The 12,520-nt window shown below is 50.5% G+C and overlaps 4 protein-coding genes across 4 annotated transcripts; 2 read left to right on the top strand and 2 right to left on the bottom strand.

Moving 5' to 3' along the window:
* Positions 1-93: 93 nt before the first annotated feature.
* On the bottom strand, positions 94-866 carry P152DRAFT_463559 (uncharacterized protein; the record flags this gene model as incomplete). Its single annotated transcript, XM_033680509.1, has 2 exons — positions 94-585; positions 666-866. The coding sequence occupies 2 exons, from the start codon at positions 864-866 to the stop codon at positions 94-96; spliced, it is 693 nt and encodes a 230-aa protein (XP_033539026.1).
* Positions 867-3,685: 2,819 nt separating this feature from the next.
* Positions 3,686-7,497, top strand: P152DRAFT_510633 (uncharacterized protein). Its single transcript, XM_033682676.1, has 5 exons — positions 3,686-4,437; positions 4,487-5,149; positions 5,207-6,052; positions 6,103-6,579; positions 6,636-7,497. The coding sequence occupies exons 1-5, from the start codon at positions 3,823-3,825 to the stop codon at positions 7,329-7,331; spliced, it is 3,297 nt and encodes a 1,098-aa protein (XP_033539025.1). The 5' UTR covers positions 3,686-3,822; the 3' UTR covers positions 7,332-7,497.
* On the bottom strand, positions 7,444-9,647 carry P152DRAFT_17740 (proline-specific permease). The gene is made up of 4 exons (XM_033674153.1): positions 9,493-9,647; positions 9,138-9,404; positions 8,130-9,084; positions 7,444-8,075 (listed from the first exon to the last, which is right to left on the bottom strand). Exons 1-4 carry the CDS (start codon positions 9,513-9,515, stop codon positions 7,557-7,559), a joined length of 1,764 nt encoding a protein of 587 aa, XP_033539024.1. The 5' UTR covers positions 9,516-9,647; the 3' UTR covers positions 7,444-7,556.
* A 1,865-nt stretch (positions 9,648-11,512) lies between these two features.
* P152DRAFT_445484 (uncharacterized protein) lies at positions 11,513-12,180 on the top strand (the record flags this gene model as incomplete). Its single annotated transcript, XM_033677859.1, has 2 exons — positions 11,513-11,656; positions 11,719-12,180. The coding sequence occupies 2 exons, from the start codon at positions 11,513-11,515 to the stop codon at positions 12,178-12,180; spliced, it is 606 nt and encodes a 201-aa protein (XP_033539023.1).
* Between the last annotated feature and the right edge of the window lie 340 nt (positions 12,181-12,520).

Raw genomic sequence — 12,520 nt, 5'->3', positions numbered from 1 at the left:
AATAGAAGGGCTGCAGTGCTGCTTTTCGTAGGTCGCATCTTTCGATGAGGTGGCCGAGAAGGACCACGAGAGCCAAGGGCAGAGCAGTATTGTTCACTTATCCCACCGTGTCCCCATGTTGCCTTCCGATTTAACTGTGTTATTGGTCGGATTGTTTGGCTTATCCAGGCCCTGCCGTTCTTCGGCCAGAATATTCCTCTCCAGGCTAATCTCCAGGATGGTTTTATTCTTAACGGCGGGGATTCCTGCCAGATGATCGCCATCCTTGTCGTAATAGACGGCCCAAACTCCGGGCTGTTCTTCAACTGCAACGAACGCCTCTTCTCCGCCAATTGTCATGCCCTCTTGATCTTCGGTCCAATCCCACGGCCCGACGGTGTGCTCGATGGATTGACTGCGGTTACCGAAGCCAAGCGCACCCGTGGTGGAATCGGCGTAGAGCCAGTTGAGCATCGGAGGGTCGACGGAGATGGTGCTGACAAGCCCTCGTGTCGGTTGGCGGTCATCGTCGGGATACTGAATATAGAATCCTGTAAATTGATGCGGTGGTGGCGCGTCGGATTCGCCTTGCCGTGGTTTGCCTGTCTCAGCATCTTTGGGCCAGATGAGGACCTTGAGGGGATCGGATCAGCGAAATCAGAGAAAGCGCTGAGGAATATCCGCACCTTGTTATCTTTCATCACCACAGTCGTCCCGTGAACTTCTTTCGCCTTCGGGTGATTTGCTTCGCAGAAGATGTCCAAGTTGAATTTCGTCATGTATCGCTCATCGCCCATCGCAGCGTTCTGCTTTTTCTGCTCGCTAACCGCCTCTGCGACACCCGTCACGACAGGGATAGAGGATACTACCAGAAGACCCAAAACCATCTTGGCGCACTGTTCGAAGGTAGTTTTTCATGGGATATGGACGCTCAGACAAGGAGGACGGAGGTGCATATATTCTGGAGGAGCATCCTGGCTGATGTCATCGCCTCCAGTTCGCCCCAATTGAGGGTCCGATTTTTACGGCAGTCTGGCCGAACGTATCCCCATATTATTAGCTAGTCACACGCTCATCCTCGGACTTCAGAATTCAACTCTTGTTCCAATATCCCCAAGAAATCACTAGGTAATTGCGTGCATATCGATGAATATATTCATATTCAGACGAAATCAACCTATAAACATCCCGGCAAGCTCCAGCCGGACCACCAACTCCGGGCACCTACCCCACGAGGTATCAGATCCGGAGGCGCCAAACGAAATGGTGAGCGAACACCTGAGCAGACGGCAGTGAGCTGCACTCCAGCACCATAGGATCTGAATTGAATTCTACTATATGGGTGCTTTGGTCCTCACAGAATCGAGGTGTCCCTTGGGTTAGGATATGTGGGTGATATTAAGCCAGTATGATCTCCAGTTGGGCAAGGTCAAACAGGAACCAGCTCCGAGTGTGCCTATCCCACTCCCGACTCTCAAGAGTCAAGATGGCGGTGTTCTGGTCGTTGATAATATAGGCGGACATAGAAATGCCGGTCAATACTCTCATGTATTCTGGCTCCGTTTCAATGGGACGATCACCGCCATCGCTACCTATGCGGATGCCTGTGTTGATTTCATCCCAGATCCGGGTTCTCATAGTCACTTGACCAATTGTTCTCGACTCCTTTGCGTCGGATAATGCCCAGGGAGACACGAAGCTGATCAGGACATTCACGATACAAACACTCGGTCTTGCCGAAACAGACGTGGACGCCAGGCGAGTATGGCAGTTGATAGTGAAAGTAGCAAGACGTGTTTAGATATAGTCAACCACCGCTATAACGATTACCGCTACAGCGATATTCGCGTTATAGCGATAAGATTCCCTGCACGGATTCTCAATCAATGCTGCCAAGAAAATTCATTTTAGCGATATCCGCGTTATAACGATTGGATTCGCCTGTACGGATTCAATCGTTATAGCGAAGGTTGACTGTAATCCTCGACTTTGATATTCCGGACAATGGTTCCAAGCCTTCCGTGATGGTTTTCAAAATCTCGGATGGTCCGCTACCACGTTCCAACACCCAGCTATGGAGAAAGGGGTGAACAATAAGGCGGAAATGTGGGGTCGAAGAATCACCCAGGAGGTAAAGTCTCCATGTCGAATGGACCTTCGGAAGTATAGAGATGCATCAGAGAATGCGAGGCATTAAGTCGGGCCTTAATATCCTCACTCGAGAGACAGTGTGCATACGACGGGTCTGCCGACTTCAGGAAGGATGTCATGGTGGATAATCTGCTCCCTCATCTCTCATTCTCATGGATTTCCGGTCGATGGAAAATCCGAATCGGAAGAGCTGAGAACTTGGCTCCTTTCTCTGGACGCCCACTTTGCGCTGTTCGGTGTTTATACTTGCCATTCCTATATGTTGTCCTGGCCTTGGATTCCTTCAATTCCTAAAGGAAACGGCAGCAATAGAGGATCATAGCTTGTGTGATGGCAGGAATCAAGCTCTCTGGCTTCTGCTTGAGGGTCGCAATATTTGGGTTGGTATTTTGTTAGTTCCCATCGAGGCTACCATTCCGAAAGTGTTAAGACATACTTGAGAAATGGTACAGCTGCTCCTATCGTGACTGTAGTACTATCTCGCTTGATGGCTTTCATCGGTGAAACCTGTAATATGGTGAGCACCCGTAGGTTCAGGCTGTGTTACCGGATTAGAACCAAAGTTTAATGTTTTGGCAATCTAGAATGTTGCTAAAATATCGAGCCGGAATCCGTGATTCTGTATTCCGTAAGTACAATGTACAGACTACACTGTAAATAAGGCCAGTGGAGACGAGGATGGGTGGTAACTAGCCATATTCAGTTCGTTAACTACTAATAATTTGAATTTTGATAAACCGTGAGAGTAAACCAACTAGAGAATACCATGGACCAAGATACGGGACGGGCCCAACCGATTTCGATGGAATCCACCTCGAGTTTTCGACGACTCTAAACAATTTTCACCATCATACTAGTACTATCACACACGCGGGAGTGTCGATGATTGAATCTACTCTCTTTCACGTGGATGGATGCCAATAATTTGAGGGATAAAACCAATGCGCCGAGCTTCGGAGTGATCGAAGAGGTGGTGTGGAACATCCTCCGGGAGCGCTGCATTCGTATTTGGGGCACCAAGCGCCAGCGGATTCCAGCAGCGGTCCGAGAAGCAGGTAGAGATTATTCGAGGCCATTTCCAATCTTGTCACCGGTCAGATGAATGTGATGCGGACCATCCTAGGCCGAAACTGAGATACTGGCAGACATTCGGCTAGTTAATTGAAAAATGAAGGACGCAGGGCAGTCGGTGATTGAACAACGTCACTTCATCGTGAATACGAGACTGCAGAGTCAACATCATCGACTTCAGACCATCTCAGACGCTGATATTAGCAGCATCCGTCAATAGCGCCGACAGATATTCGGAGTGGAACCCGACATTTACGAAAGATGCAAGATCCCAATGAAGGACCCTAGATTCCTTGGTTGCATACTACATCCCCGGCCGGTGATTGGAGCTCTTTTAATATCATGGACATGGCCGGGACATGGCTTGCACGACCGAGCAGGCGAGCACTTCGTGATACCCATGCAGCATGGGGCAGTGCCTGAATGGGCCCAATTGCCACATACGAATCTTCAGCCTTGGTGGTTTCTATTGTCGTCGATCGTAGCCATCTTGCTCCGTCGTCCTGTAAGGCACCCGCCACTCGCGAGATCGATACGATGATATGAGGCCCGTTGCGCGCCCCGCCCGTCTCAAATCCAGTCCGCCGTCCTTTCCATTGAACGTCCTCCGGATCTTCCCCCATGTCCTATCCCCTCCTTGCGGTTGCGTGGGATGTGGTTAAAGGCCGTCCGGATATCGCCAACATCGTCCAGGAAATCGTCGGCCAGCACGTGGGAGATCTGTCGCTGCTGCAACTGCAGGCCAATGTGCTCGACCATATCAGCAGCGTTACCCGAGTCGTCTCGTGGATCCGGATCCTCTTCGACCTTCAAAGGACGTATCCCAATGGCCCAGGACCCGGCATCGACGCCGCCACATCCCCACTGACGTCCACCCTTTCGTCGGAAAACATCATCTCGTGCATGTTGTATCTTATTCAAATCAAGTCCAAGCTATTTCCTGCGCAGTCAACAGTAGACTTTGAGACGGCGAGGTTTCGGTATCACGTTGCCTTCACCCTACTTGCTGGGGTTCGAATATTACTGTTGAGGAACGATGCACTTTCTCCAGATCAAAGAGGTGGTTTGAAGCGGAGCATTGTTGCTGCATGGCAACACACTAGTCTTCCGGAGGACGAGAAGTTCCTCGTATTAGAACTACTTCCGGCGGCAATATCGCAAATTCGATCCGAATCGCACCCGTCCCCACCGTTCGAGCCACATCCAACCGTGGCCATGTCACATGCTCTAGGAAATGTATAGCCCATCCGAATGGTTCATATATCATCTACTGATGCAGTGACAGCACTATTTCAATCTTCATCCCGACAAATTTGTGCCTTCAGCGTTGGCTCGGCTGAGCAAGTATCCCCTTGCGAACCTTGAGTCGTTCTGGATCCTCTTTGATTCAGTATGGACAGGAGAGTCCACGCTGATCAAGACCTATCTGGACAACAACCAAACTCCATCCAGTCCATCGACTGAGGCACCGCCAGATGGCCGGGCCCTCCAGTCAACATGGGCAATCGAGGACCGAAAGCGGGCACTAATTCGAGCGATCATGCAGCCCCAAGAAATGAGTTCAAATGTGCTCAGTGTCCTCCAAGCAATTTTTGCAAATATAATTGATTGGAAAGATCGAGAGGACACCAAGTACCGTATTCCTGAACTGCAGGACTACATGACGGAAATGCAGAGCGAATTCGAACAATCGGTGCAACATCTAATTGAATGGTTGAAGAGCAGAGCCAATCAACTATGGGCTTGCAATGGAGAGATGGAGACTCTCTACTACGATATCAAGAGGTCTGCAAAGTGTTGGGTGTTGGGTGCTGCGTCTGTTCAAGAACGGTTGGATATCGATGAGAACATGGGGCCTATATATGTCTTGAGCTGTCCTGCACTTCATCCTATTCCTCATAAGCTACTCGCCAGGCACCTGCGAGATACTGGCTCTTCCGCATACGAGGTAAACTAGGGCACACCTTCCTTAGGAAATGTGACTCCATGGCGCTGACGGCGATAGGAACTTTTGCAAATCTCAAATTTCATAATCTTGGAGACGCAATGCCCTAGGTGTCCCGGAGGACAAACCGCGCAAAGTGCACGTCTCATTGAACCAATCGAGAATCTGATGAGCTCTTTGTTAGGAGGGTGGAGCGTTACGGATGAATCTTCGAGTCGGTTCTCGAAGCCATCGAACTCCATTGAAACGTCTTCAAGGACAGGGTCACTGAGTTACAATACCAGTCATTCCTCGACTCGTCCTGACCCTGTAGACCCTCCAGCAACCCCGCTCTCTTCGGTGGTGTCTCCCACTCTGGACACTCCAATCCGAGATACCCCGATCCGAGATCCTCCAATTCGAGATCAGAAAGATATCCCAAGTCTTGATCGACTCGTATCTCCACTATCCCCAAACCCTCATTATGGCTTACAGCCCGCCTTTAGCTCACAGTCATTGCCGACTTCACAGCCAGCGCCGAGTCTTCGCAAACCATCTTTCGCCTCCTTGGCAGCCGAGCCTGCTGCACGGCCGCGGACCGAGTCGTTGCCATCCACTGCTCCACCCTCCATCTCTTCAGTCTCCAGAAAAGACCCGAAACCTCGTATCATGCTTGGAAGAAGGACTGCGTCCATGAAGGCGAAGCCAACGAAGCCAACGAAGCCAACATCAGGGGCACCTACATCTTTCACATTTTCGATTATGGGTGATTCAGTGCTTGTATGGGGAGCGCCGAATAGCGGAATCGCGAAATTGGATATCGGGACTTCTTCACATGCTCTAAAATCGGCATGGTATAACATCCCCAATGTGCAATACGCAGCCGCTGGAAACCACCGATCAGCTATAATTGCTTCAGATGGACATGTAAGCCAAGGTTTGTATCCAATAAAAGTACCTGCTGACGACCTCTGTAGCGTCGCAAGATTATCACGGTCACTGATGGGAGCAGTGAGATTGAATCGGATCTCGACATCGAACTGTCTCACCGACCGATCCCGGAAATCTGCATATCAGTCTCAAGGGACGACAACTATATAGCCATGACCTTAAACGATGATATCCATATCTTCCAGGTCCAGTCACGCCGTGTTCGAAGAGTCATCTTACATGACCGAGAGCAGGCTTCTCCGTTGCATGGATCGCACCATCCAAAGAAGAATCAGGTGCTTTCACCATCCAAGAAAGCTCTTAGTTGGAGAGAGGTGACACAGGAGACTGCACGACAGAATGCAATCTTGGAACGCAAATTGAGTTTCACAAAGAACAACAATATGTTGATCGTGGCCACTCATCTTGCGGATCACTGCGTTTATCTAGATGTCTGGGAGGCCAACTCAGATGGACTCTGGGGTGTCAAAACTGACTACAACCGCTCATTCAAACTACCCCCGGTAAGGCTCATCTAGGGCATCCATCCATACCAGCCCACCTCTAACATTCCATGCAGTGGACAACCAACGATGGAGACCTGACCTCTATATTCTACGACTCTCTCCACCGGTCCGCTTTCCTCACCGCCTTCCTCGGCAAGACTTACCCCCTCATCATCCCCATACCCGGGTATGACCACCTCCATCCCGACGATCTCTCTCCCCGTACCCTCTGCGCCGCGCAGTCACCGTCCTGCATCCGCTATGCCGCCTTGACTTCACTCACCGACCTTCATCTCTTCGACTACAAGGCCAATGGTACTCTCAGCCCACGGCGCATCAAGAAAGCCACCGCCAAAATACCGAGCGTAGCACTGAAGGTCGGCCATGTCGGCTTAGCAATGCCCTCTGACACTACCGTGCAGATTTATTGGACGAAAGACACAAAGCTGATGCTGCGGACCGTATCGCTGCGGTCGGAGCAAGAGACTGTTACGGATCGAGACCTGCGGTCCGAGTACGATCGTGTCGTGGCCGAGCACCGCGATATCGGGCACGAGCCGTTCGATTTGTCCAAACCCAGTTTGCCGAGTATCGACGATGGCGCTGCGGAGCTCATGGGCAAGATTGACGAGGGCCTGGAATTCACGATGTCTGGTGCGCTACCAGGATCGTCGAGCCCCGGGATGAATAGGAGGGGGACTCTGGGGAGTAGGAGGGTGATTGAGTTGGACTCGACAAGTGTGCAAGAGCTGCCAGGGGATTGGAAGTGATTGTGTTGGTCGGGAAAGGTACTATATACAGCAGCTTTATTGAAACTTCGGGAGATACCAGGACACATGGATTTAGGAGGCTTGCAAATTGGATAGACATTATGCTTTGAACTTGCGCCACATATACACTGCATCGTGCCACTCGTAGCCAATCAACCAAAGGACGCTTTATCCGATTCAAAAATGACGCTGAAACTATAACAGAACGCTCAAATCGACCAATGTTTACTTCAACCACACCCAAATCCACTCCAGCAGGGATTTCCCATTGTCCGAAGTGAATAATTCTTTTTGGTCGGGAAATACCAACTTCCCCCTCCTTCTTCCACTGACCACCACTTTCGGCGGCGGTCTTTGGATCTGCATGCTTGCACTCCACCTCCAGTTGGCCGGATTCCACCCATCGCTCTTGATGTGGTAGAACAGAATGAGGATCAGGAACGCCACCGGTCCGACATAGCTGACGATAAAGTCCTCTACTGCAAATGGTGACAAGAACGCCTGCCATCCGTTCAGGAGGATCAGCAAGATGCAGAACACAAAGCCGTATACTGCGCGGAAGAGCTGGCCAGATGTGCGGTAGGGGTATTGTGGGTCCTCGCGGTTGAAGGCGCTGCGGTTTTCGAGGGAAGGGTCCTCGGCCGCGCGCTTGAGGCGGTGAAAAAAACGAATGTAGGAGAAGCAGATGACTGAGTAGACGACGAGGACCGAGACGGTGGCATTAGTAGCCATGCGGCCGAGGGCCTGAATCTTTGTTAGCCAAGCGCAAACATGTGGGGTGACTTTGGGGTGACTTGCTAGGGATGAATTGGGCTGCACCGAAAGGAAGGCGAGGAAGCCGATGGACCAGCTCACCGTCACCGTCGCGAGTGGCACGCCCTGGCTGGTCGTCCGCTCGAGACGACGGCGCCAGCTCTGGGCCCAGAGAGGCCAGGCTTCAGGGATGCTGGCCAAGGCATGAAGCAGACGGGACGAATTGTATACTAAACTGATCGCAGCGCTGGTGCAGCTGAAAATGAAGAAACCATTGAGGAACTGAGGGAGACCTCGAATGCGGTTACGAACAGCGGAAATGACAAACAAGCTGTTCTGGCCACCCTGGATCGATCCCCATCGTGCTTCGATGAGGTAGGGGTCATCGTAGGGGACATTGAGGCCCCCTGTGAAGCATGCTAGACAGTATAGAAGGCTGACCCGCATGACGAGCTTCTTGCTGGACATTTTGATAGTCTCCCACTTCTCAAGGTCTTTGTTCTCAGGCCCCGTCATCGCAATGGTTTCGAAGCCGAGAAGGCTGAACATGACAGTCGTCATACCTGTCCATAAGCCTACCAGCCGGCCAACATCGCCTGTCAGCGCGTTGGTCGGTTTCAGCTCGCTGTCAACCTTGAGGACGAATGCATCGGTCGAGAATCCCCACGGGTTGTTCCACGTCCAGAAGTTCGAGCTATGGGGGACGAGCTGCGCCGCCGATACGATGACATTGAAGATGATGATCCCGGAAATAAACAGCATTTTGCAGGTGCCGAAGAAGTATTCGACTTCGCCGTATATCCGGACCGGCAGAATGTTCACCGCGAAGATGATGATGAGGAAGATGAACACCCAGGCAGCTGGTGATACACCGCCAGTGTTCCAGGAGAGCGTTTCGTCCGGGTATCCCACGTCGCGAAGATACTCGGGGTCGAAATTGAACTTGAACAGCCGGGAAATGGTCATGATCTGAGCCGCCATTGTGACCGTAAGCGCGAACCTTTTCATGTCAGTCGGCGACTTCTTCTACTAATTGTTTGAACGTATTCATACCAGGACAGCCATCCCGTAGCATATCCTACCGATTCATCCAAGAACCGTCCAGGGAACTCGAATAGTGGACCCGGAATGGGGAACAACGCCGTCATCTCTCCGACACAACCAACAATGGCCCACATGATTGTGCACGCCAATGCGAAAGCAATGACAGCAACACCAGGTCCGGCCATATTGATGACGATACCGGACTGCAGGAACAACCCGAATCCTACACATGCGGTAAAGGCCATCATGTTGACGTGCCTCTCCTTGAGGTTCGCACTGAGGACGGTACATCTTAGCGAATTGCTGGTGGACAACATGCTACCCATTTTGGTGTGTAGGGTTTCCAAATGGTTCTGAGACGTACCTTAGCACTGTCTGGCGTGCCATCTTTGCGGTTTATAATATCCAGTCTTCTCGAAAAGGGTTCCAAGATACGATCAACAGCGGCAAACTGCAAACCCGATGGAGGACAGCACGAGGCGATTTTGCCATATATGCGATGCAGAGAATCGGCGCATGCAGAAGTGGATGGGCAGACTTGAGATCTGCATGGCCAGGGCCCAAATGGGGGAGAAGGACTGGCAGCCAGCAACCAGGGCAATCGGGGGGATATCTGGGGCTGAGGTAGTCAAGCTGCATTATTGGCTCGTGTTAATCGGTGCGACATTTCGGAGAAATCGCACTGCAATTGTGCGACCTCGTATTCAGAGAATGGTTGCACATGGGCCTGCATTTTGATATTGGACTTTGGCCCTGTCTTGTTAGGGAGGTCGCTGGGGTAAATGCTGGCCCAAACGGTCGTGCAGAAAAGGACTGGGTTCAATGACCGGAGGACTTGGAACATGGTTATTGTGGGAGGGAGCTTGCATACATGTGCAATATCGAAGCATTGGCGAGGCTTTCTTCCACCCTCCAGGCATATAGGTGGACATTGAAGGAGGATCGGGAAGCGAAAAATCCCATAGGTATTGACTTTGACCAATTCTTCAGAAGAAGCAAATGAAAGAACTCAGACTGATTATGATGGGGTTCAACACCTCGAATAATTGTTCTATGGTTGATTGCCAAAGCTCGTCTACTAACTCTGATTCTGTTCGTATTGCTGCGCTGTATATATTGAAGGATCGAGAACTCATAGACTAAGATACATGAATTGGTGCAGAAATTAAACCGAAGATAAAGTAGACAGACGTTGAACAAGCGTACGCCCCACAACCCCCCACAACGGGCCGCACCTGTTGGCGCAGTCACTCGGCCGATCTTCGCTCTCTGTCGGAGACTTTAGGAAGGGAAATTCAGGGTTCACTACTATAATTAGTCCCAATTCAAACCGCCCATCAAACTCAATCTATTTATCTCGTATCGAAAAGGCCATCGATCATCTCTGTGCTATTCAAATGGATAGTGTGATCTATGCAGAGTACATCTCCGCTGTAAGGCTGCATTGGAAACAGGTAGATTCATGACTGAGCACGTGATCAACTGATCAACAGAAATCATTCAACGTCACATCTTGCGAACTAGAACATTCCGACATAACTCTATCATATACGGCCATTCCGAGGAGTGAAAATTCGGGTTGAGGCTGTAGAGATTCTTAAGGGCTTTCTTCCTGTTCCTACTATCACTTGTTCTATGAATCAATGTTACTTGGGTGTTGCATGAGGATGGGTCAGATTCCGTCTGAGTTCTGACTGACAAAGTCATGTCTATCATACATTTGAATGTTGCGCCACTTCTCTCTTCACTGCAAACTGCGTAGAATCTCTATGCTCAGTGAGCCTAGAATGGGATAATTGAAAGAATCATAAAGGGGATGTTTGCTTCCGAGACTGTGAGCAGGCGTCGCGAGCATCTTGCTGAGTAATATTTGGGATTTTCCGATATATCACGTCACGACTCAATTTACATTTCGACAATGGTGATCTGGTTCTGAAATCTTCCCACTGTCCTTCACTTTTTCTAAACTCAATCTCTCAAGGCATAGTTCGAGTGGCCGCGGAGCAATATTCTGGTTCTCTTCGTCATGTAAAACAGTGAAAGTGAAATTGAATATTGTTGGAGGGATCACTTTTCACTCCAGATACAATTGGGCAGTTTTAGATGCCTTGTGTTAGAAGGTACTCAATAGTGATTTGTGTTAATCACTGCCAGTCAGAATTGAATCCACTCTCAATACACTCGAGTCTTCTCCGCTCATTGTATTTAAATTCTCACCTCGACACCCCACCTCTCATTCACCATTTCCACCCGCCAACTTCGTTCACAGACCACCTCCACGATCGAGCTGCTCATCATCTCCGCCCCACTCTACCCCATCCTCTCATCTCAATTGCAACTCCTCCGCATGATATACTATTACTGAATGGACTGAGACTGCCAACATGGCTGATACCAATGGAACCAAGGCCACCAATGGCACCACCGCCACTAGTGCTACTAGCACTATCCCTACTAAGCCCCTCTTCACCGAAAATGAGATGAAGCTGCTTGCGTGTGCTTGGCAGTGTATCGAAGGTGACATCAAGGTATGAACATGATCTCACTCCCTCACAATCATCGCGGCTGACATCAATCGCTCTCACACTAGGTTGACTACGAGAAGCTAGCGAACCTTGCTGGTTACACCAAGGGCTCTGCTGCCACTCTCTTCAATGGGCTGAGGCGCAGGATTCGAGACCTTGGAGGTGCCGCCAGTGCTACCACTCCTGGAACTCCGAAGACGAGGAAGCCGAGGGCCAAGAGTACCAATGATGACGGCACCCCCAAGTCATCATCAGCCAAGAAACGAGGTCGCCCTAAGAAGGTTGATGCTGCCAACGATGACCAGGCCAACGGTGATGACGTTACTGGCGATACTCCGTCCAAAAAACGCACCAAGGCCACCTCGAAGTCCGCAGCGATCATCACCCCAGATGATGACGCCGAATCAGCGATGAAAGAGTCGACCACGGGTGAGAACAGGGACCTAACTTCGGCGATTCTCTCCAACTCTCTCAAGGAAGAGCTGGAGAAGTCTGGTGGCACGGGCGAGTTGGGAGCTGACGTTTAGCTCAACGTAAGCGATCTCTCAATTTCTGTGACTGTGACTGTCACTAGCACTGACTTTTTGACTTATGCTAGGCTACCTACACTATCAGTCTCTTACAACACCCTTCCCTTCCAGAATGAACCCACTGAGCTGGTGTCCTTTCCCTATCCCATTTGCTTTCTTCACACTTTCCTGCAATTGGCGGCAACCCACATGCAATGGGATTGGACAACAGCCATTATGTGACTGTGGATGCATTTTTCTGGATGAACTCCAAGTTGGTGAAGGCTGGCAATCATTGGGTGAGCAACTCTGGGCTGGCTTGCTTCTCTTGATACGTTTATGGTTCGTGATGGCAGCA

Source organism: Eremomyces bilateralis (assembly GCF_010015585.1).
Source record: "Eremomyces bilateralis CBS 781.70 unplaced genomic scaffold P152scaffold_1, whole genome shotgun sequence".
NCBI classification, from domain to species: Eukaryota; Fungi; Ascomycota; class Dothideomycetes; order Eremomycetales; family Eremomycetaceae; genus Eremomyces; species Eremomyces bilateralis.
The sequence above is the reverse complement of the archived record's forward strand: the minus strand, read 5'-3'. Positions and strand labels throughout refer to the sequence as shown.

Bases quoted from the DNA above. Each gene is read 5' to 3' on its own strand.
- P152DRAFT_17740 (XM_033674153.1), bottom strand. From the start codon at position 9,515: ATGGCACGCCAGACAGTGCTAAG. The intron at 9,405-9,492 runs GTACGTCTCAGA...TACCGTCCTCAG, and splicing joins GCACGCCAGACAGTGCTAAG to TGCGAACCTCAAGGAGAGGC. The intron at 9,085-9,137 runs GTATGAATACGT...TGACATGAAAAG, and splicing joins GCTACGGGATGGCTGTCCTG to GTTCGCGCTTACGGTCACAA.
- P152DRAFT_510633 (XM_033682676.1), top strand. From the start codon at position 3,823: ATGTCCTATCCCCTCCTTGCGGTTGCGTGGGATGTGGTTAAAGGCCGT. The intron at 4,438-4,486 runs GTATAGCCCATC...ATGCAGTGACAG, and splicing joins TGTCACATGCTCTAGGAAAT to CACTATTTCAATCTTCATCC. The intron at 6,053-6,102 runs GTAAGCCAAGGT...CGACCTCTGTAG, and splicing joins TAATTGCTTCAGATGGACAT to CGTCGCAAGATTATCACGGT.